Source organism: Tasmannia lanceolata, unplaced genomic scaffold (assembly GCF_043159265.1).
Source record: "Tasmannia lanceolata isolate RefF3 unplaced genomic scaffold, GAP_Taslan_0.1 ptg000002l, whole genome shotgun sequence".
Lineage (NCBI taxonomy): Eukaryota > Viridiplantae > Streptophyta > Magnoliopsida > Canellales > Winteraceae > Tasmannia > Tasmannia lanceolata.
Window position 1 is genome coordinate 40,656,427 of NW_027518679.1, and position 25,636 is coordinate 40,682,062.

Below are 25,636 nucleotides of genomic sequence, written 5' to 3' on the forward strand. Positions count from 1 at the left end.
GGCTGCCCTTGTAGTGCATGATGGGCCCTAATCAAACTTTAACTCCGTTTGGTTACCGGAAATTTTTTGGTTCTTGGGACTTTTGTAGAATTTCCGCAAGAAACCCACGTTTGGTTGCTGGGCCCAAAATAATTCCAGGAACCAAAATAACCCAGCACGAAACCCCAGTAAGGAAAAAAAAAATACTCGCACGAACCAAAATAACCCCAGGAACCAAACATAAGCTTGCAGAAGCTTTTTTTTTTTTTCTTCCCAACAGTTCAAGCAACCAAACATCCGGTCAACCAAACATGGGTTTTTTAGTTTACCAGGATACTTCTAGGGAGTTTTTTTTTCCCACAAATCTCCGAGGAAGTTTTTTGTTCCACAAAAATCCCAAGAACCAAAAAATGATCTCCCTTTTTGGGAAAATTTATTAAAACGCTGAAACGCAGAGGAAATAAATGCAATAAATCTAAATGTAGGGCTATTTTTGTCAATTGCATTAAACAGTAAATATTTTAATTTGAAGCGTTTCCTAACTTCACACAAAAACGGGGCGGGAAGTTTGGAATCCTTTTGGTTTCTCTTTTTCAGTCGCTCCTTTTTATTTATTTTTAATTTTCAGAGAGACTCACGAAGAAATCTCAATCTCTCTTTTGCGTTTCCGCTTTCTCTATAGACATTGGACTGCGATTTCAGTAAGATCTCTATCTTTTTTTATTTTCTGATTTTTTTTTTCTGATTTTTTTTTTTTTTTTTTTTTTTTTTTTTTTTGAGAATTCATTGATTTTTGGTCGATCTATTTCTTCATAGTTTTGATCTTTCTTAAAGACTCAAATTGTTGTATTATCAAAAACTAGAATTCATCTCGTAGCACTGAGTTTAGGTTTTTTTTAGGGTTTTGTAGGACTTAAATTCTGAAGCTTATTTGGAGTAAAACCAGAGGGTTACATTGATAGGGAAAGAAAGGGTTGATTAGGATTTATAATTAGGGTTTCTTTGTATGGATTCTTTGAGGCTAAGTGAGTTGAGGTTGATGGAAAATCTGAATATTTGGAGCCTTTAATGTTAAATAGGATTTAGCCAACAGTATGAGTAGGACCTAAACCAAGCCAGATTCACATTGATCTCAAAATTTGGTTCTTTGTACCAATTAGAGAAAGTGTACTATGGTCTTCTTTAAAGAACACCCAAAATACACATGTTTAGTTCCATGGTTTAATCGATAGAGATCAATGAGTCTGTTGTGCAGATGTCTTGTATTCTGGCATTATGCAGGACGCTGATGGACTAATGTGAATGTAGCACATGTGGGTTGAGTTGTGCGGTCAGCTCTATGGGGTTTTACACCAAAGGGTATTTCGGTCATTTTCTCTATGCAGCGGCATTAATATATGAGCAATAGTAGGGTTTCAAGAGCAGGTTTTTTCTATGGGTTTTCTTGGCCGAGCGTTTTGTAACCCTAAAATCAAAATAGTGAAGCTCTTATCCCATGGATGTAGGCACACTGCTGAACGACATAAATCTTGTGTGGTTGTGTTTCTTTGCATCGTTTCTTGACATTTTGTTGCACATTGTGGTTGATCTTGTTGATCCATGAGTGTAGGATGGCAAAATCAGACCTCTCGCAGAATATATATATATATATATATATATATATATATATATATATATATATATATACACATATAGAGAGAGAGAGAGAGAGAGAGAGAGAGAAAACGGTTCCTACACATATGTGTAGAGAGTTCTTATATATATATATATATATATATATATATATATAGAGAGAGAGATATATATATATATATATATATATATATATATATATATATATATATATATATATATAGAGAGAGAGAGAGAGAGAGAGAGAGAGAGAGAGAGAGAGAGAGAGAGAGAGAGAGAAAACGGTTCCTACACATATGTGTAGAGAGTTCTCTACACACTAGCTTAAAATACAGTGGAGGCCCACATTGTTTGGGTGATCCAAGCCATCCATTTTAAAGGCCCTCACATAGATAGGGTGTCTACAAAAAATTAGATCCATAGGATCATCCCAACCCTACGATTTGTGGAGGCAAAATGGATGTCTTTAAACCTTCACAAATTAGTCCATTTTTTGCCTCCACAGTTCAAATGGTATTGATGATCCTATGGATCTGATTTTTTATGGACACCCTATCTATGTGAGGGCCTTAAAAATGAATGGTTTTGATCACCCAAATAATGTGGCCCCCACTGTATTTTAAGCCAGTGTGTAGATAACTTATCTACACATATGTGTAGGAACCGTTTTCTCATATATATATATATATATATATATATATATATATATATATATATATATATATAAGAAAAGTGTTCGTGTGCTTGAGCGAACCAAAAAAATGGTGCGCTCAAGTCGTTATAACGCCTCCCATTGGTTTAAATGTTTGGGTCCCACATACAGGAACCAATGGGAGGCGTTATAATGACTTGAGCGCACCATTTTTTTGGTGCGCTCAAGCGCACGAACATATTCATCTCTCACTCTCTCTCTCTCTCTCTATATATATATATATATATGAGAAAACGGTTCCTGCACTCGAGCGCAGATAGCTTATCTTTGCTCGAGTGCAGGAAACAAGGGTGGGGCCACATTGTTGGCGTGATCCTAAGCATTCATTTGAAAGGCCCCATTATGGATGGGGTGTGTACCAAAAATCAGCTTCATTGGATCATCATAGGGTGTCCATTTGTGAGGTTGAAAATGTACAGATACTATTTGTCCACTAATCTGTTCATTTTTTCACCCCACAAATGGACAACCTAAGATGATCCAATGGAGCTGATTTTTGGTGGACACCTTATCCATGAAAGGGCTTTCCAAATGAATGCTTTGGATCCACCCAACAATGTGGGCCCACGCCTATTTTTTGCACTCGAGCGCAGAAACCCTTTTACTATATATATATATATATATATATATATATATATATATATATATATATATTACCAGGGTTGTACAATAAGAAAAACTAAAATACGCTTGGACGGGCACAAAATTACTTGACCCTTCTAACACTCTCCCTCAAGTTGGAATATATATGTCAGACAACCCCAGCTTGTTACAAATATTACTCAACTTAGACTTTCCTAGTAGTTTCGTAAAACATATCAGCCAATTGATCTCCAGATCGAGTAAACATAGTGCATATTTCCCCTTTTTGGAGCTTCTCACGAATGAAATGACAATCCACTTCAATATGCTCAGTCCTCTTGAAAGATTGGATTTGAGGTGATATGAATAGCTGCTCTATTATCATAATACAAGGATGTTGCAGACGAGGAAGGAATACCAATCCAAAAGGGACTTCAACCAAGTCAACTCCCCACAAGTGTGAGCAATAGCTTGATACTCTACCTTTGCACTAGATCTAGCCACTACATCTTATTTCTTACCCCATCACTATACCAAATTTCCTCCAACAAAGGTACAATATCTTGTAGTTGACCTCTTATGTACTGAAGATCCTGTCCAATCTGCATAAGTGAATCCTTCCGACTTCACATAATTATGTTTCCGAAGAACATGCATTTCCAAGGAGCGCTCTTAATGCACTTAAATATTTGAAGAATTGCTCCCCAATGGGAGGTATGCTCAGGATAAGTCACAGTCAACTAGATCAATTTGCCAACCAATCTCCTGTATACATGCATGAATCTTCTGACGACTCTTCTTGATCTGGATAGAGCTTTACATTAGGGTTCATGGGTACCTCAATAGGTTTCATTCCCAAGGATCATGTCTCGTTTAATATATCCAGTACATACTTCCTCTAAGACAAGGAAAGACCATCACGAAAATACGCCACCTCAACTCTCAGAAAATACCCTGAGACGACATAGATCCTTGGTGCTGAATTCTGTCGGAAGAAATTCTTTCAGCTTTTGTATGCATGTCCTTTCATTTCTAGTAATAACAATATCGGTCCACGTAAACTATTAAGAAATATATTAGGCATCGGAGTGAGAACCAAAACAATACATTGCTTCATACCAATGTGCAGAACAACCTCACTAAATCTCACAGACCACGCTTGTGGAGACTGCTCCAGTCCATAAAGAGCCTTACGAAAACGGCATAATGAGCCCATCTCCCTCTGAGCAACATACACAGGATGTTGTTCCATACAGACTTCCTTAGTCAGGTCACCATGCAGAGATACATTCTTCACATCCAACTGATACAGTGGTCAACCCTAATTCATAGCTAATGAGATAAGAACCTAGATCGATGGATTTTTCTCAACCAGAGAGAATGTCTCAGTATAATCTACACCAAATGTCTAAGTGTAGCCCTTCTCAACCAACTGTGCTTTTAAACGCCCAACTGTACCATCTGGCAAGTATTTATTGAGAACACCCATCGACAACCAACAGTTTGAGCACCGGACAGAAGTAGAACCAACTGCCAAGTGTGATTCGAATGAAGAGCATCCATCTCAGCACCATGGAGGCACACCAACCGGGGCGAGCTTATTCTTCTACACCATATTTAGGCACAACAACAGAAGACAAACCAGAGAGAAAGGTCTGATAGGAAGGAGAAATATTATCATAGGAGACAAAATGAGAAATAGGATGTAGGAGAGTTCCCTTGATCTTGTTTGATTGGAGAAAAAAATGAGAAAGGGCTGTTATTGTTAAATTCGCATGAATTGTTTGATGTTGACTAGTATAGCTAGGTTGATATCTTGAGCCTTACGAGTGGAAGTGCATTGCTTGTGGGAGAGTTCCCTTGATCTTTGAGCCTTCCAAGTAGAAGTGGATGTTGGGAGAGTTCCCATTGATATCTTTCAGCCTTCCAAGTGGAAGTGCATGTTGGGAGAGTTCCCATTGACACCTTTTGGCCTTCCGAGTGGAAGTGCTTTGCTTTTGAGGAGAGTTCCCATTGATACCTAGCTATATCTAGAAGAATAAAGATTGTTTCATGTTTTATACCTTGGAAAAATTTGTTGGTTGTTGATTAGTTATCTTTTGTATCTCTTTTATGATTATACCTCGGTACATCGCATATTCTCTATGTAACAAGTTGTATTTCTCTCATTTTTGGTGGTTGTGATTTATCCGCGAGGTACTTGATCCGATCTTGCTTAGAATCCTTGAATTACGTATTGAGTGTATGTTAGAAATGAGATTAGGGTTAGAAGAGAGGAAGAAGAAGAGGAGTGAAGGATGGAGAGTCTCAACTAGGGAGCTCCTCATGAATATGATGTATATATAGGCCCAAACTAGGGCAACAACATACAATGACTACAATACCCCTAACTAATACAAGTAATGTCTAAACTAACCTAATACATTATTCAACACTCCCCCTCAAGCTGGAGTGTATATACCAGAGAAGCAGGATTCGTACCTGGAGTTGGGGATTCGCGAATCCCCGAATCGCGAATTTGAACCGTGATTCGATTCGAATCCCCGATTCCCAATTTATGAAAACCCCGATTCCCACTTTATAGGAACCCCGATTCCCAGGCGATTCCCTGCGAATCCCCATTGAATCCCAACTCCCCAGCGACTCTCAGCAATTCCCCGGCGAATCCCCGACAAATCCCCATTGACTCTCTGGCAAACCCACGATTGCCGCTTCCCACCATCCCAGGAGCCTTCGATTCCCGCTTTCGAATCCCGAATCGAATCCCGCTTTCGATTCCCGCCTTGGCAACCTTGGTATATACTATGAAGCTCCAGTTTGCTACAAAGAACTACGTCAACAACTAAAAAAGTACAAGAAGCTCAAGCACATCCAGCTTGGTATAACACTCATCTTCAAGCTGGTGTGGTACATATATAATGAAAAACATACACAAAAAAACAAAGGCCACCATGAACAGCATCGAGATCAATGTTCATCAAAAGAGTAGCTCTCCTGAAGTAGCACAACAACGAGAGCGATCAAATAGGGCCTCTCCCTGAATGAGAGCACGATGAACATATCCGCATATTGATGGTAATGGAGGTGCCATGGCAAGAACAGCTACAATTCAGCAAGCAAAAGAGGCACACCAAAGGTGCGCACAACGAACATTGGCGAAGCAGCACAACGCCAAGTGAAGAGGATAGCAACTGATGGGGAAACCATCGAAGACAAGGTCGACGGAGAAACTGTTGCCTGAAGAGAAGGGATAGAGAGAAAGAGGATAACCAACCAACGATGGGTAAACCATCATCTGGAGACTAGGTCGACGGCATGAACATCGTTACCTGAAAAGATAAGAAGATAGAGGATAACCAACAGCGATGGGGAAACCATCGTCTGGTGACAACGTTGACGGCATGAACATTGTCGCCTGAAGATAAGAAGAGGAAGATAACCAACCAACGATGGGGACATCATCGCCTGGAGACAAGGTCGACGGCATGAACATCGTCGCATGAAAAGAGCATACCAACGATGGGGAAACCGTCGCCCGGAAAGGAGAAGTCGACGGAGACAGTCGCCTGTAAGAGAGCCGACCAACGATGGATATGGAAGCCATCGCCCGAAAAAGGAGGAAGAAGATAACATGAAGGGATAAGGCAAAAAACCGAACAACACGAAGAGACATGAAAAACAAGACATGAAAACAAGACAACACTCTCTCAAGAAGACAAAGACAACACTAACAATACTCCCCCTCAAGAAAAGACAACAAAGTGGACAACACTCCTAAGAAAAGACACAAAGAACTAAATGAAAACACTCCCCCTCAAGTTGAAGGTCAAATACCTTCAACTTGCAACGAAAAGAAGACAAATAAGGCACTACACCGCTTTCGGACATTTGATCAAACACTTGGTGTGCGCCGTAGAGAAGAAGACAAAGGAAAGATGACAAACAAGGCACCACACCTTTCTTAGACATTTTATCAAATACTTGGTGCGCGCCTTGAAAAACTACATAAAAGACATAGAAGGTAATAGAAAGAAAGAGATGATAAGAAGACGACAACAAGACAAGCACAAGAGAACAACAAGAAACAATACAAGACAACACTCCCCCTCAAGTTGAGGCCAAAGGCCTTCAACTTGAAACAAAAAGAACACTTTCAAGACACAAAATCCCTTTGAGACATTTCATCAAACAATTGGGGTGTACCTTGAAGATGAGATGAGAAAGATAAAGGCCATAGGCCAAAAAAAAAAAGCTATAGAGAAGAGAAAATAAAGAGAGCTTTGGAGTGGAGGAGAACCCAAAATGGGTTTACACAAGTAATACAAACATGATGTTTGTTTTGTTTTGAGATATACAATAGAGGGAAAATGGGTTAAAAACGAAATGGGTTTGACGAAATGAAAGAGAAAGAGTGAGATTTCTAGGGTATAGACTATAGAGATGGTTTTTTTTTTAATGTGGGTATTGTAGCAGGTTACTGTAGCGATTTACTGTAGCAGTTACTGTAGTGGCTTACTGTAGCAGGGAATGGAGGGGTTAGGGGAAAGGGAAGAGAGGCAGTGAGAGGAGGAGGAGGAGGAGGAGGAGGAGGAGGGAAGGACACGAGCGAGGAGAAGAATTGAGGGAAGATTTGAGGAGAAACTATAGGGAGATAAATAGAGGAAAACGAGATACGAGAGAGATAAGAGAGAAAGAGATGAACGGCGTGGAGGGAGATAGACTCTTCTTATTTCCTTCTTGAAGGATCAGCCCATTGGCTCTGATACCATGTTAGAAATGAGATTAGGGTTAGAAGAGAGGAAGAAGAAGAGGAGTGAAGGATGGAGAGTCTCCACTAGTGAGCTCCTCATGAATATGATGTATATATAGGCCCAAACTAGGGCAACAACATACAATGACTACAATACCCGTAACTAATACAAGTAATGTCTAAACTAACCTAATACATTATTCAACAGTGTAAAAACTCATTCCACACTATCTTTTATTTTTACATATGTCAAAGAATAGCATTTTGATCGTGGGAATGCGGGCGTGAGGAAATCCATAGATCATATTAGAGAGTTTAGTTATTTTACAGTTTCAATAGTTGTTTAGGGATTTATTTTTCTTAGCAGATATTTGTTTATGCAGTTAATAGGGATTCTTTTGTAGTCATGGTGGAACATGAGCATTTTGACTCATGAGTTATTTTATTATTGGATATTTATGGATTTCTCGGATTATTAAATTATCTTCCGCTAGTTGCTCTGAAAAAGGAATGTGATTATTTGTTGATTTGGCCTTGCAAGCCCAAGTTGGTGAATGTGTTTGGAGGCATGCGGCACTGTCACAAGAACCCTAGTTTGGGGTGTGACGGAAGTTGGTATCGGAGCTCAGGCTGTAGGTCCGTAGGACTAGTATCTAGCAAAGTTAAGAAATGGTAAAATTAGGCAAGGAGCACATAGGATCAACAAAATAAATTAGTGTGTACCGCGGGCACATGAGTTAATTATGTTGTAAAAGAACCGCATGACGAATTCACGTGGACCAGGGAAGCTGGTTCGACATGTGAGCAAGTTATGTCGGTAGAAGCCAAGAAGGTTAGTTGTGAGCTCCAAAGGCAATTTAGTTGTTTCACATGTAGTCAGAGTGTTTTTTTCGCTATACAATGTGCTAACGAGGACGTTGGATCCTAAGGGGGTGGATTGTAAGATCCCACATAATAAAGTGAGTTGTTTTAGATTCTAAGAATTTTGATAAGTTGTGAGTCTTGGGTACGTCCTAGGAAATGGTAGTTAAACAGAACTTAATTAAAAGCTATGCACCTCTCTCTTATGATTCTTATAATACACTTAAAGGAAAATGCAACACCAATGTACATTACTTGATCACATCTTTCATCACATAAAAAGGACCAAAGTCATACCACAAAACGTTGTGTTTGTTAGTGCATTCTCTTTTGGTAGTGTTGTTTTGCATATCACCTTAGTCTTGTAATTTTATTACCTGAAAAAACTGTTAATTTAAGGGAATTTGAGGGAGTCGAATTTCGGGGACGAAATTCCTTTAAGGGGGTAGAATGTTAAGACCTGGCCCCACCAAGGGTCGGGAAAATTAATTACTTTAATTAAATCTTGGCCATCGATCCTTCGATCAAAGATCAACGGTCTAGATCCTTGATTTGGAGCCGTTCGGACCGTCGGATTTACACTTACTATAAATAGTAAATCTCATTTTTACTATAAATAGTAAATCCGCTTTTACTATAAATACTAAGTGGGCCACATGTGCGGCAAAATTTAATTTTCCTTTTTGTCTCACTTAAATAAAAGATAAGAATTAAAGAAACCTAAATATAATGGACTCTTGCTTTATTTGTATACTTAGATTCATGGTTTTAAATTTCGGCCGAAACGTTTCGTTTCGGCCGAAATATTTCGGTTTCGGTGGAAAACGAAACGAAATTCATAGTGAGTAGGAAAAGTACCAAATTTCGCCGAAACGTTTCGTTTCGGTAAAATTTCGGTGAAATTTCGGAAATCTCGGTGAAATTTCGGAAATTTCGGTGATGACCGAAACCGAAACCGAGATTTAAAACCTTGCTTAGATTGGGAAACATATTATATTAGAAGTAAACTAGGAAACATATATTAGAGTTTAATGCAAGTTAGGAAACAAAAATTAAGCAAGAAAGTGGGTTTATAAAAAAAAAAACTCAAAACGCAGGTTTTTGCACATCTTGTGTGCACGCCCAACCCAAAACCGAGTGGAAAAAGAGAGAAAGAAAAGAGAAGAAAAGAAAAAAAAAAAGAGAGAGAGAAAAAGAGAGGAAGAGAGGAGAAGAAAAGAGAAAAAGAAGAGAAGAAGAAAGGGTTCGATTTTTGCTTTCGAGCAAGTGCCCAAAAAATCCGTCTTTCGTATTTCTTGTTCGAATTTGGTGTGTTTGCTTTTATTTGTTCTTGATTTGATCTAATTAGGGTTCTAGTTGTGGTTTCTTGTCGATTTTGGGTTCTTTTGGATCAAGAAACATGTTTTAGGTTTTGTTTTGTAAGATTTTATGATTTAAATCCAAGTAGAAATCATATTTACTCTATGAAAAATATTTTGGATGTAATATTTTGGATTGTTTTTTAATACCTAATGCCATGCCGATGCGTATGATCTTTATGGAGTTTAATCACTGTTTTACATAAAAATTAGCACAAAATAGTGAGCTTGTGGGCTGTTTTGCAAAAGATTTCAATATATATTCGTTATATAATTAATGGATGTTGTTTTTTTTTATCTAATTGATATGTATATATGTCATATAAGTCCTAAAGGGCTGATTTCTATTTAAAACAACACTTAAATAAGTTGTATATTGATTATAAATATGTTTTTCAAAAACCAAATTTATATAAGTGGAATGAACACAATATATCAACTGTTTTGTGGAAAATCAGCACTATGTGTGCGTTTTTAAAATAATATATAAACTGTTTTTAATAAAAACAGCCCCTTACACGTATTATTATAATAAAAGGACAATGCTTTCATGGGGAAACATCATTTGTGGATGTGTTCTATGTAATAAATCAACTATTTTCATAAAAACAGTCCTCTTTGGTGAAGTTTTGATTCTTTAACTTAAATCCTTTTAAAAAATTAGCACTTGTATATAATATATATTAGATATAGAATATATGAGATGTGAAGACCCTAATTACATGTAATAAACAAGACTTGTAATGACTATTTTTGTAAAAAATAAACAATGTGTGTGACATGGATGGATTTTTGTGTATGGTCTTCGAAAAATAAGCAATTAAAAGTTTATAATCCCTCCAATTCCACTTGGGCCCAGGTTGCCTAAACTCAAACAGTCAAAATTGAGTTGCGGCATGCCCAGGTCCGACAGAGCCCACTTAGGAGTATGAAGATCGATCCTCTCCATACTCACATATACCCCCCTCCAAAAATGGATCAACACATAACTAGAAACATCCCTGGAGCACGGAAGAGCATGTGCCCATTGGCAAGTCAAATACATCACCTTCATATATATATATATATATATATATATATATATAAAGAGAGAGAGAGAGAGAGAGAGAGAGAGAGAGAGAGAGAGAGAGAGAGAGAGAACGGTTCCTACACACATGTGTAGATAAGTTATCTACACACTAGCTTAAAATACAGTGGAGGCCCACATTGTTAGGGAGATCCAAACCATTCATTTGATTGGCCCTCACATAGATAGGGTGTCCACAAAAAATCAGCTCCATAGGATCATCCTAACCCTTCGAACCGTGGAGGCAAAAAATGGACTGATTTGTGAAGGTTTATACACGTCCATTTTACCTCCACAAATCGTAGGGTTGGGATGATCCTATGGAGCTGATTTTTTGTGGACACCCTATCTATGTGGGGGCCAATCACATGGATGGTTTGGATCACCCAAACAATATGCCCTTCACTGTTTTTTAAGCTAGTGTGTGTGTGTGTGTGTGTATATATATATATATATATATATATATATATATATATATATATATATATATATATATGGTGAGGACATTTGGAGACACTTTTGAAGATTCGAATGTCTCTTTCTTTCCAAATTTCCCACACTCTATACAATCTGTCCTTTTTGGCCAAGAGATGGCTTTCCAACTCTCAAGAAGATCTATGAGCTGGGTTGGGATAACACACGCTATGCTGAACCAGTGACGAATGTGGTTCCAAACCTCCCTAGTAGTTCTGCAGTGAATGAAGAGGTGATCTACAGTTTTCCCCGCACCTAAACAGAAGAGGCAGTAATTCACAATCAGAAATTTCGATTATGGAGATGATCAGCCGTCGTGATCTTATCCAAAGCCGTCGTCCAACCAAAGGCACATACTCTTGCATGATTTTGCTAATGTGATTTTATTTTTATTTTATTTTTATTTTTATTTATTTTATTTTAAATTTCTCACAATGCTTTCTATATGAGAAATTGTCAAAATTGCAATTTTGAATTACTTGAGTTTTTTGAAGTTTAAAACAAGGGAATAAAAAATTTGGGATTTTCAACAATTTTTCAATTACATTAAGAATTTTGTAACTATGGGTCAAACCGCACAACCTTTATTCTTATATATATATATATATATATATATATATATATATATTTGAAGTTCAAGTTCCAACTTATGCCATTAGGGCCACATGTATGATGGGCCTATCCTAATAATATGAAATAAACAAAACTTAAGTGAATGCTAGCCTAAACTATGAGCTATTAACACAAGCTTTAAATTCCTCTCTCAATTTGAATTAATTAAAAATGAGATAGAATTTTAACCTTCTTTCTAGTGATTCGGCCGATAAATGCTCTTCAAATGGAGGGAAAAGAGCCGATGGCCAAAAGGAGTGATCCGACAGTCCTACCTCAAGTTTTTTGTCAATCTTCCAATTATAAGAATATAAATGTAAAGTAGCCTTGTTCTAGTGAAAAAGATATACATGGACCTCTATTTCCAGGCCGTTTTCAAACTATATTTCATTGAGTTATAGTAAGGTCTCTTTCACTAGATCACCAATTGTATGATCTTTGCCTTAGAACCAATAAGGAACTCCAAGAATTTTTTTTTTGTTTACTTTGTAGGCCCCATAAGAAATTCTCTTTTACCAAATTCCCATATTTTCACTAATTTATATATTTTTGTTTATTTTATGCTTTCATGAGCTACTATTTTATATTGCACTGTATATATCCTGGTAACAACTGTGTGGACATGTCAGCATGTTTGGTTTTCTACAGTTATCATGTCCGAATCCTTGTGTCCATGTCTGACAGCTAGGCACATGTTTTTATCAAAGTTACATAATGAGAAGAGTATGAAATGGTAATTAAAAGTGGTTCATAACTTCTGTGTTTTTATTCCTTTAGGTTTTATAATTTAGTTGAATTTGTGTATGCTCCTGGAACTTGGAAATGGATAGATGCAGTAATTAATTTTTAGTTCTACATTATATGATTATCATTGTGTAAGCTTGAGCTTAATCGCCTTTGGATGCCCTCATTGTGCCTCTGCTACTTGCTTTGAATTTTTGAGGGGGATAGGAAGAGCCTTGATGAACTTACAAAACATGGGGGAGTATTCAGAGTTCAGACACCAGTGTGCATCTTACTTTTCTCGTGGAAACCCTCTTTCTCATCTCCCTTCTTATATCTTTCAGTTTGTGAGAACCTTGGTTTTAAATTTCGGCCGAAATTTGGTTGGGACCGAAACCGAAATTTCTCGAAATCTGAAATTTTGGATTTCCCAAATTTCATCCAAAATTAATTTCGAGAAATTGATTTTTTTTAAGGGCGATGATTCCCCCCCCCCCCCCCCCACACACACACCCACGCACCCACACCCCCCAAGGATAATGCGTCCCCCCTTTTAATGTGATTTGGCGTAAAAAAGCATTAAAGTCTGCCCACAATAATACTTTTCTTTTACCGGATTTCGGCCAAAACCGAAATTTAAATCCATGGTGAGAACTTACTGTAATGATTTGCTAGCTATTGTTTTTGGTGCAACTTGATTTTGACTCAGCATCTCATGCTCTACGGTCCTTAATTTTATAATCTGATTGGTTGACTTAGTCTATTTCAGGGTTGTGCATAAACACAAGGATTAATATACCAGTCATCGTGTGGTAGGAGGATAGTTGCTGGAAATACAATAATGGGCAGTAGTCACTGTGGAGATTTACCTTGTACCTTTGACCAGATACATTCTAACTCAAGGAATGTTGGTTCTACTTCGAGAGGTTGTGGTCAAGCATTGACTGCAATTGCCTGTAAGAATAGTCTAGGTTTTAAGCATTTGGATGTTCAAGGAGATGAGGATATCAGATACCATGTGGCTTATGGGTAAGTGTACGCTGCTTAGATGTTTTTTCTTTATGTTTATGGTGGACTAAGAGTGTTCTATGGTTACGGTGAACTTGTGTTTTCTCAATAAATAGTACAGGAAAGAAGAAAAGATCTTCCCGAATTGTAGGTGGAGGACTTCGCCAGTACAGCATGATAGGTAAAGAAGATTTAAGATGGATATTATCATATTGTTTTTTAAGATCCATTTTGGAAAGCATAATGTTGCTCTCAAAATGTGTTTTTCGATATCTCTAGCACCCTAATGTTGGGGGAAATTTTTTGTCTTGCCCTTAAAATAAGTATCCATGCCATGTCCAATACACGTCTTATAAGGATTATATAGTTCTGAAGCTTAGCAGTGTTAAAATCCTTATTGTTGTTTGTTATTGTTCATTGCTTGGAATAATAAATTGGAAGGTTGCTATTTTGAAGACTTATTTGCTTGAAGCGTAGCTCACTGCACGTTGGTGGTTTTTTTTTTCAGTCTGTAAGAAGGTTGAGAGCAAGGGAAGAACGACATACAGCGAGGTAATGTCTGATAGACTCTTTCTTTTATATTATTTCCTCTTGGGTTTTTCTTTGTACACTCTTGGAGCGTTGAATATGATATGATGTATTTCTTCTTAGAAATTATCTAAGCCAAGATGCTATTAAGGGGACAGAGACCAGAATCTAAATAGTATATTGACCAACAAGTAGAAAAGTAGAAGCATCGCTGACCAATACATTTTGTGCTCTGGATGGATTCATTAATTGAATCTAGGGTTGCTCAAGATTTTGTGTTTCGAAGTTGGAGGGGCAACTTCACAGGGAAAGCAATAATTTTCAGAAAATTCAGGTTTCATAGTGTGTCCGGTGATCTTTACAATCTTAAACAATAATTTATATATATATATATATATATATATATATATATATATATATATATATATATATATAATTTAACAGAACATGGAAAGTTAAATTATCTAGTATTTTTTTTTCTCTTGATTCATCTGTGGTCACATTTCTTACCTTTTGTTTTTTCAAATTAAAAACAATATGACCTCATTTTATAGGGTCTTGAGTAAATAGCGCACTTTCATTGTCTGTGGTTGATCACAGCTCCTCCTAGCGTCCTGTTCTTTTTCTTTGTTGGTCTACCGGTTCAAGTAATATTTTTACTATTTACCATCCTCAAAAAAGAGGCATTCAATGGATCCAAAATTTGTGCGAAATAATTGAGGCTTCAGAAGAATTATAGGGTCATCTTCTCATTTGTTGCACATTTGCTTCAGAGTTGGGTTATTCTCTTCTTACTTTTAGGGCCCCATGGGCTATGCCGGCTTCAATTGAATCCTTATTGGAACTTGGAACATTGGTCTAGCAGGCCTTTCCCAATTGGGGGTTTTATCTTATGGAGGCTTTGTTTAGTGGCTTCTCTGTGGTTCCTTTTTACTTTGGAATGAATGCACCAATGCTCTACTCAGAAATTCAAACTCGGAGTTTCTCAAGTAAGGATGACTAAGGCATCGGTTTATATGGTGGGCTATAAAATAAGTTCAAATTTTTTAAGAGAATAAGCCATCCGTTATCCGATATCCATAGAAAGTGGGTTGAAGTAGTGAGGAGTGGGGAGAGGATAGACAGAGTTGTGAGGACATGGAAGCCTCAACCATGGTAATTCCTAATTTTTACTTTCTATAGGTGTTCCCTTGGTAATACATGGTCAGTTGGGATACAGGCTTTGTTTACGAATTAAGAGGGGGGGATTCAATAGATATTTTCCCCTTGGGTGTAACAGACTTGAGTGAGAAGAAAGCAGTAGGTATCGAAGGTGTTAAAACTTTTCTCTCAGCTGTCAGCATATTTTAATTTTTGGCCGAAATCCGGACCAAAACTGAAGTTACATTGAATCGGATTTATACTTGATTTCCCAGAAATTCCGCCGAAATCTGAGCAGTAGGTATCGAAGGTGTTAAAACTTTTTCTCTCAGTTGTCAGCATATTTTTAAATTAAGGCCGAAATCCGGATCGATACTGAAATTACATTGAATTGGATTTTTCCTTGATTTCCTAGAAATTTCGCTGAAATCCGAAATTGAAACTTCAACCAAAATTTCGACACCGAAACTGACATTTTAAAAACTCGGTTGTCAAAGCTGTGTGTGTGTGTGTGTGTGAGAGAGAGAGAGAGAGAGAGAGAGAGAGAGAGAGAGAGAGAGAGAGAGAGAGAGAGAGAGAGAGAGATGGGAATTCACTAACATCAAAATATTCACACCTTATACATGTTTCATTAAGAATTCCCAAGCACAGTGGTTTCTCCGGGTACCTCTTTGGAACGTTTCGTAACTGGAGTTATTACTCATTGAATAGCTTTCCCAAATAATTTTTTATATAATTTTAAAAAGAGATTGAGTTTGTGAAATGCTGGTTTTAAGAATTGAAAGCTATGAATTGAAGGCACTCATATCATTGATATAAGGTTGCAACAACAGGTACTCATCCTGAAATAAAAGTTAAAAACACAATAGTCTGCTCATAGTTGTCAAACTCTTACGAGTCATACGTGAGTCGCAGGGGTGACTCGCATAGTTGTCAAACTCTTACGATTCATACGAGTCAACTCTCAAGCCGAGGCGAGTCGCTGGGCTTTCGAGGCGAGTCGCATAGGTGACTCTCCTCTGTTGAAGACTTGTCTGAGTCATCTGGTGACTCGAGTGAGTCGCTGGGAGTTGAATCGAAAAACTAAGACTTATGAGTCGAGTAGAGTCGCTAGGCCTGGGCTTTCTTGTTTTGATGGTTGAACACCTGGAAATTGGAACTTAGAACTTTATTATTTTTGTGCATGCAAGTTACAAGCACATATATTTATATTTTTGGCTTTGTGCTTTATCTATGTGCTATTGGGTTATATGTTTTACATGCATCATCTTTTGATATATAATTATATTTTTTCAACTAAATTTCTATTCTTGTCAAAAACTCTTACGAGTCACGAGTCATTAAATTAAGAAATCGAGTCATGAGTCGTGTCACGGCTTGACAACTATGAGTCTGCCATGTCTAAATTAAAACCATATGATGAGACACGACCTACCACTGTGCAGATTGTTTTTTTGTGCGCTTTATTCAGTATTTATTTACTATTTTTTTCAGTAGATTAGTTAGATGTTATTGAGATTACTGGGTCTTTTATGCCAGGTTGCAGATGAAATCATAGCAGAAACTGCAGCGTCGGGCAATAATACTGTACATTTGGATGAGGTTCGATTCAGCTAAGACTCTTTAAGCATTAGCATTTTAATGTCCAAATGTAATTAATTATGGTTTCCATGCAAGGTAGCAAATGCTTAGTAAAAATTGTGTTTTCTTAACATTAGCAGTTCTATGAGAAAAACATACGACGGCGGGTATATGACGCATTAAATGTTCTCATGGCAATGGATATTATTGCCAAAGACAAAAAAGACATCCATTGGAAGGGGTTACCCAGTACGAACATGAATGATGTTGAAGAGCTAGTGGTATGCCCAGTTGTACCTGTATAGACAATGTATTGTTAACTTGATTTGTATTGTGTTTAAAGTCAAGTACTTATTTAGAAAATGATAACCATTGGCAATTTAATCGAGCTAGCCACATACAAACTTGATAATGACTGAATGGTTTGGCCTTCTTGCAGGCTCTCCGCATGAAATTGATGGCTAGGATCGAAAAGAAAGCAACATATTTGCATGAACTAGAAGAACAAGTATTTTCATTTACTTTCTTTGTATTTTCATTTTCTTTATTTCTCTATGCTTTCTGTGTGGAAACAGCAACATGATTTTCGTTTCTTCCTACCTTATAATATTTCAGTTACACTTATTTGGGTTTCAATCTTTATCTTTATTTTTCAAATTTTTATTTTGAATTAATATTTACTTTTTTCTCTTCTGGAATGATTTTTTTATTGTTGTGCTTCTCATGTTTGTTCATGTCTTTTTTTTTCTAAAGGTTGTAGGCCTCCAGAACCTGATCCAGCGCAATCAGCAAATGCATAAGTCGGGAAATATCCCTGCAGAAGGGGTTGCTTTGCCATTTATACTGGTTCAAGTATGTTACCTGTTTATTTCATTTTACTATTTTAGTAACTTTTATCTGTGGTTTTTTTAACTGCCTATCACAATCCTGATTTTGTCCTTGCTTTCTTCCATATGGCATGTCAGTGAGTCAGTCGAGTTTCTCTTTACATTTTTTTCTTAAACTAAAAAGAAAGAATTTTTATAATTAATACTTGATTTATATGGGGCTATAGGTGAATTTTTATAATGGATTTGTACTTTTGTAGTTCATTGTGGATTCCATGTCGATATGCCCATAACATACCTATTTTCTCAAGGAGTTGAAGGTATATCAAATATAAAGTCGTCTGTGACAAACACAGACTAAAAGTCATTAATCCTAGGCGGCTAGGCCTTCTTTTCAGAGAAGTTGCACAATTTTAAAAGGCAAAAGATTTGGATATGCATTATGAAAAACTAAAAGGGATACTGTCATTAAAATAAAATGCCACTAATTAGAAACTAAGAACTAATGAAAATCAATATAAAATCTTGTCAGCTATATACTGTCTATTTCTCATTGTTAAGATCAACCATCTGACAGCCATATGCTTAACTTTTGTATAGTGTCAACAAAATATATATATATATATATATATATAGAGAGAGAGAGAGAGAGAGAGAGAGAGAACATTTCCTACACACTTGTGTAGGTAAGTTACCTACACACTAGCTTAAAATACAGTGGGGGCCCACATTGTTTGCGTGATCCAAACAATTCATTTGAATGATCCTCACATAGATAGGGTGTCCACAAAAAATCAGATCCATAGGATCATCCTAACCATTCAAACTATGGAGGCAAAAAATGGACTAATTTGTGAAGGTTTATACACGTCCATTTTACCTCCACAAATCGTAGGGTTGGGATAATCCTATGGATCTGATTTTTTGTGGACACCCTATCTATGTGAGGACCATTCAAATGAATTGTTTGGATCACCCAAACAATGTGGGCCCCCACTGTGTTTTAAGCTAGTGTGTAGGTAACTTACCTACACAAGTGTGTAGGAAATGTTCTCTCATATATATATATATATATGAGGAAACTGTTGGTGAGCTTAAGCGCACCAAACTTATGGTGCGCTTAAGCTCCCCAATCACATGGGTCCCACATTTTCTGTGGTGATCCAAACCATTCATTTGCGAGGCCTTATGATAGATAGGGGGTGTACCAAAAATCAGCTCCATAGGATCATCCTAAACCCTCCATTTGTGAAGGACAAAAATGGACAGACTCTATGTAAGGGACTTTCAAATGAATGCTTTGGATCATCCTAACAAAGTGGGCCCCCATGTGATTGGGCGCTTAAGCTCACCATAAGTTTGGTGAGCTTAAGCGCACCAACAGTTTCCTCTCTCTCTCTCTCTCTCTCTCTCTCTCTCTCTCTCTCTCTCTCTCTCTATATATATATATATATATATATATATATATATATATATATATATAGAGAGAGAGAGAGAGAGAGAGAGAGAGAGATATATATATATATATATATATATATATATATAGAGAGAGAGAGAGAGAGAGAGAGAGAGAGAGAGAGAGAGAGAGAGAGAGAGAGAGACACACACACACATACACGCACACACCATTTTAGCCTTGTTTATTGCATAATTTTCTCCGCTGGCTCTGTCCTGTTAATTTGCTGTCTTTTGGCAATTGATCTGATGCTTAGAGCTGTTCATATGCTTTTCAGGTCTTTATTTTTCGTGATCAACACTTGGTGACCGTTGATGTCATTCATAGATTAATATTTACCTAAGTAGTGAGGTTTTATGTAATTAGCTGAACTAAGGTGAATACATTACAGTTCATCAATGACGGATACTTAGTGGACTAAAAAGAACATGTTAATCGACATAGTGTGACATGACAATATATCATTATCTTGTAATTTTCATGAACTTTCTTGGAAATTTTACTTTTTCAAGGTTCAGAATATGATGTGCTAATGTGTTGCATTTACTCTCTTTTTTACCATTTGTCATCTACCCTTATCATGTTTCAGAATATCATATGCTAATGTTTTACATTTACATTTTTTTTAACCATTTTATCACCCACCTTTTTGTTTTGAGGAAAACAGACGCGCCCGCAGGCTACGGTTGAGATTGAGATCTCTGAAGACATGCGGCTGGTGCATTTTGACTTCAATGGGTACCTTTACACTTTGTTATTTATCCTTCATCTGAAAAATTTAATTGCGTAGGATATAATACAGACTGAAGACTCTAGGCATGATACCCATGTCACTGTGTTGTATATGTAAAATGTAAAAGCTAGTCAAATAAGAGAAACTTACATGGTGGAAAATGCCTGAAGTTAAGGCTTTCAATATAAATACATAAATATGTATGTATGTATGCATCCATATATATATATATATATATATATATCACACTATGTCGATTAAATACATAAATATATGTGTGTGTGTGTGTGTGTGTGTGTCTGTGTCGGATTTGCTAGGGTCCATAGCAAAAGGCATTTCGTGGTACGTCTATATATATAGGCATTTGCTAGGGTCCCCATCGCAAAAGGCATATCGCGGAACGTCTGTTGCATGAGAGCAGCCTCCTCATGAATAATGACAAAATCTGTTGGAAATCCTTACTTGAGAAAACGGTTTCTACACACAAGTGTAGATAAGTTAGCTACACACTAGTTTAAAATACAGTGGAGGCCCACATTGTTTGGGTGATCCAAACCATTCATTTGATTGGCCTTCACATAGATAGGGTGTCCACAAAAAATCAGCTCCATAGGATCACCCTAACCCTTCAAAAAGTGGAGGCAAAAAATGGACAGATTTGTGAAGGTTTATACACGTCCATTTTACCTCCACAAATCGTAGGGTTGGGATGATCCTATGGAGCTGATTTTTTGTGGACACCCTATCTATGTGAGGGCCAATCAAATGAAGATCACCCAAACAATATGCCCTCCACTGTATTTTAAGCTAGTGTATAGATAACTTATCTACACTTGTGTGTAGAAACCGTTTTCTCATATATATATAGAATAAGATTGTGCGCTCGACTGCACCAAGCTTAGGTGCCGTCGAGGGCCCAAAACTCATGTGGGCCCACATTGTTAGGATGATCCAAAGCATTTATTTGCAAGGCCCTTACATAGATAGGGTGTGTACAAAAAATAAGCTCCATAGGATCATCCTAACCCATCCAAAAGTGGAGGGCAAAATGGACAGACACCGTTTGCCACAAATCTGCCCATTTTTTCCCTCCACTTTTGGAGGGGTTAGGATGATCCAATGGAGCTGATTTTTTGTACACACCCTATCTATGATGGGGCCTTGCAAATGAATGGTTTTGATCACCACAAAAAATGTGGGACCCATGTGTTTGGGCCCTCGACCGCATATACCTTATATGCGGTCGACCGCACACTCCTTTTCCTCTCTCTCTCTCTCTATATATATATATATATATATATATATATATATATATATATATGAAGAAAGTGAAGCTACACCGCCGGTGTAGCTAACTTAGCTACACCGCCGGCTTAAAATACAATGGGCCCACATTGTTTTGGTGATCCAAAGAATTCATTTGATTGGCCCTCACATAGATAGGGTGTCCACCAAAAATCAGCTCCATAGGATCATCCCAACCCTACGATTTGTGGAGGCCAAAATGAACGTGTAAAAACCTTCACAAATTTGTCCATTTTTGCCTCCACAGTTTGAAGGGTTGGGATGATCCTATGGAGCTGATTTTTGGTGGACACCCTATCTATGTGAGGGCCAATCAAATGAATGGTTTGGATCACCAAAACAATGTGGGCCCATTGTATTTTAAGCCGGCGGTGTAGCTTCACTTTCCTCTCTCTCTCTCTCTATATATATATATATATATATAGAGAAAAGTGTATGCTACACATACGTGTAGCTAACTTAGCTTTACCAACAGCTTAAAATACAGTGGGCCCCACATTGTTTGGGTGATGCAAACCATTCATTTGATGGGCCCTCATATAGATAGGGTGTGCCCAAAAAATCAGTTCTATAGGATCATCCCAACCCTACGATTTGTGGAGGCAAAATTGGACGCGTAAAAACCTTCACAAATCTGTCCATTTTTGCCTCCACAGTTTGAAGGGTGGGGATGATCCTATGGAGCTGATTTTTTGGGCACACCCTATCAATGTGAGGGTCTATCAAATGAATGGTTTGGATCACCCAAACAATGTGGGCCCACTGTATTTTAAGCCGTTGGTGTAGCTAAGTTAGCTACACGTATGTGTAGCTTCACTTAACTCATATATATATATATATATATATATATATATATATATATATGAGGAAAATGATTGTGAGCTTGAAGCTCATATAGCTTATATGAGCTTGAGGGCCCAAACACATGGGTCCCACATTTTTTGTGGTGATCCAAACCATTCATTTGCAAGGCCCCATCATAGATAGGGTGTGTACCAAAAGTCAGCTCCATTGGATCATCCTAACCCCTCGAAAAGCGGAGGGCAAAAATGGGCAGATTTGTGGCAAACGGTGTCTGTCCATTTTGCCATCCACTTTTGGATGGGTTAGGATGATCCAATGGAGCTGATTTTTTGTACACACCCTATCTATGTAAGGGCCTGTCGAATGAATGCTTTGGATCATCATAACAATGTGGGCCCACATGTATTTGGCCCTCAAGCTCATATAAGCTATATGAGCTTCAAGCTCACAATCATTTTCCTCATATATATATATATATATATAGCTATGTTACACGGATTCTTCTAAATGGGCAAATTACTCGTGTTGGACACGTCTCGGATTTCAATACTTCTTGATTCATGACGACACTTTTAGATCTCTTTTATTCGTTTTTTGTGAATACTAGTACCACAACTTTACAATTATTGCATGTTTTGAGTTTTATCCATCCTAATTCTATTAGTAAGTTTTTTATATGAAAAAAAATTATTATACTTAAAATTTGGGAATTGACTAAAATGTTTTCGTGAAACAAGGACATATTTTTGAGGTTTGATGAATCCGGCACTTATACCTGTACCGATGCAACTACATACATGTATAAATATGTATGCACAGACATGCATACATGGATTTTTGGGAAGCCCGTTCCCACCATGCTCATGGCACAACTGGCTTGCCAATGGTGGTGGAAATTCTCCCGTTCCTTGGTCTAAGGGTTGGTTATGTATAGGAAAATGATATTTCCACCCCAGTTTCCCAGCATTCCCACCTGTAGAGGACCGAGAAATACCTTCTCTAATAAGGATCAAACATGATGTGCAGCAAAACGTCGAGAAGAAACGCAAGAAACACAAACGCATAGAACATGAACACATGATTTAAGTGGTTCGGCAGTGTGCCTATGTCCACGGGAGAAGAGTTTCACTATTTTGGTTTAGGGTTACAAAACTCTACTTAGCTGAGAAAACTCAAAAGTAAAACCTCACTCCTAGTAAATCTAATATGTGGTTTATATATCAATACCACTACATCAAGAAATTTATCTAAATACCCTTTAGCAAAAACCGAAAATTAATATAATTTTCCTTTCCGTGGCAGCACTGCTAGAATACAAGCCATCTGCCCAACACTACGTGTTTTGTTTCTCTTTTTCTTGAAAATAAGCCATGTTTAGGAAAAGGCAACCAAAAAACTTGGAAATGCAACCATATTTAGAAAATAACAAACAAATGGGGCTGTAAATGCTGGAAAACAGTTAGTAATCCCAGATACAAAGATGGGAAGGCTCTCATGGCTACCCAAGAATTCTAACAAGTACAAAGATACTCCTTTAGTGTAACCCATGTCATCAAAAAAAAAAAAAGGGCGGCCCAGTGCATGAGGCTCTTGCCATTGCGGGGTCTTGGGAGGGCTAGATGTACCCAGCCTTACCCTTGCTTTGTAGAGAGGCTATTTCCGTGACTCAAACCCCGTGACCACCAGGTCACAATGGAGTAACCTTCCGTTGCACCAAGGCTCACCCTCTTGTAATCCATGTTATCCAAATGCTTTAAAAAAAGCATGGCATACTCGTGTGATGATCTAGTTACTAAATCCTTATTTATGATACTTGTGTACATATGCCATACCTAACTAACCAAGATGGAGATCACACATCTTACCCTTTCCAAGTCATCATCACAGTATTAGCAAATCTTGGTTACCTAGAACATAGACTTTGGTTTATTTCTAACCCATCTTATTTGTATTTGCAGCACACCTTTCGCATTGCATGATGATGCTTACGTTCTCAAGGCTATGAGATACTGCCAAGTGCGAGACTCTGGACATGTCCAACAAGATTCCTCGCCTTGCTCGTCATCAAGCCCCAACAATGCAGGCAAGTCCCTGGGTACAACATCCTTCTCCTGGAATTCTGAAATTGGAATCTGAAGTACTAAATTATCGACTATGTGCAGAGCTTGGCAATGAAAATAGGCAATTACTGTTTTGATAATGACACAAACTCACCTTGTCTTTTCCTTTTTAATTGGCTGCTGAGAGCTTTTTGGGAATTGTAATAGCTTTTGACAACTGGTTAAATAACAAAAGACAAGGTGAGCATATCTCATTATCGAAACATTGTAGTGCAAATATGAGAAGCCTTTATAATTTATTGTCATCAGATTCTTTTGAAGTTATAAGGACCACTTGTGTTAGTTGATTACACAACCATAGGGAGTTTTTAGAGGTGAATGCTTTGTAAATAAGGAACATATGCCCTTGATCTCCGTATATGTGCTAAGAAAAGAAGCCACTATACCAGGAACCTTTACACAAATCCCTGTAATTTTATGGGATAAAAGGGACAGATTCAAGTATAAGATTTTTCTGAGCTCTTCCTGTACCTCTTAGTTTTGTTCGAACCATAGATCAAATGAAAGCCATTTGATCTTCTTAGTGGGGTCATTTAACAATTTGGGTGCTGTCTGTATCATTTTATATTGCAGATTCTGTTCAAATTTGAAAATCATAGTAGGTTTTGTTTCTACATTACTGTTATTGCGTTATAATCTCTTTCCTATTTTTAAACAGCATGTAGAAGGTCTCTTTGGATACAATTAAATAAATTCGCACCCCTGTAGGATAATTCTCACCAATTCAATTCACGTTAAAGGGGTGCGAATTATTCTACACCGGGTGCGAATTTATCATCACCCTTAAAATAATACATATGACTTGCATGGATATATATATATGCATGAACAATTATGTTTGCATGTGTGCATATGACATAGAAGGAATTGTAGTCATAATCAAAGAGCTCTATTAGAGTTAAGAGTCTTACTCCAACCAATTAGGAATAAACACATCAATTTCATATGTAACCCTAAAATTTCATAGATAACCCTTCATAGATAACACATATCAATCTGATTTACTGAATCTACTTGCCTTAATTTATTTGAAAAAATAACTTATTTTTAATCGATTTAGATGTCGTCAGCTTATATCGCATATAATTTGATAAATTCACAATCAATTGAACTTGTTGATTGTGGCCAAATGACCAAAATATCCACAATTTGGATATTTTAATTGATATTTCCACACCCCTTGCTATTTGAGCATTATGGAGGAAGTTCCTCCACAAAGTTATGGAACCAAGTTCTGTTCAACAATTTGGACAAATCAAGAGAAAACACATGCAAATTTCAAATTTCATCACACCCATTTTAAAAAAAAATCAAATTGTATCTTAAAGAAAAATTATTGATTAATCTTTGATCAAAGCAAAAATAGTTATTAATATTTGATCAAT

The 25,636-nt window shown here is 37.2% G+C and overlaps 1 protein-coding gene across 7 annotated transcripts in view; it reads left to right on the forward strand.

Moving 5' to 3' along the window:
* Positions 1-24,847, forward strand: part of LOC143872534 (transcription factor-like protein DPB) — a 26,974-nt gene extending 2,127 nt beyond the window's left edge. The window contains exons 1-10 of one of the 7 annotated variants that reach the window (XM_077376745.1): positions 546-680; positions 13,509-13,778; positions 13,874-13,938; positions 14,266-14,309; positions 16,965-17,027; positions 17,144-17,287; positions 17,446-17,514; positions 17,760-17,858; positions 19,957-20,027; positions 24,090-24,847. In XM_077376745.1, coding sequence (XP_077232860.1) covers positions 13,591-13,778; positions 13,874-13,938; positions 14,266-14,309; positions 16,965-17,027; positions 17,144-17,287; positions 17,446-17,514; positions 17,760-17,858; positions 19,957-20,027; positions 24,090-24,267 — 921 coding nt within the window. In that variant the 5' untranslated portion in view covers positions 546-680; positions 13,509-13,590 and the 3' untranslated portion in view covers positions 24,268-24,847. Of the gene's footprint in view, positions 1-545; positions 681-13,508; positions 13,779-13,873; positions 13,939-14,265; positions 14,310-16,964; positions 17,028-17,143; positions 17,288-17,445; positions 17,515-17,759; positions 17,859-19,566; positions 19,648-19,948; positions 20,028-24,089 lie in introns of those variants that run through there. The other 6 variants (XM_077376744.1, XM_077376747.1, XM_077376748.1 and 3 more) reach the window with 6 other exon arrangements.
* Positions 24,848-25,636: the final 789 nt, after the last annotated feature.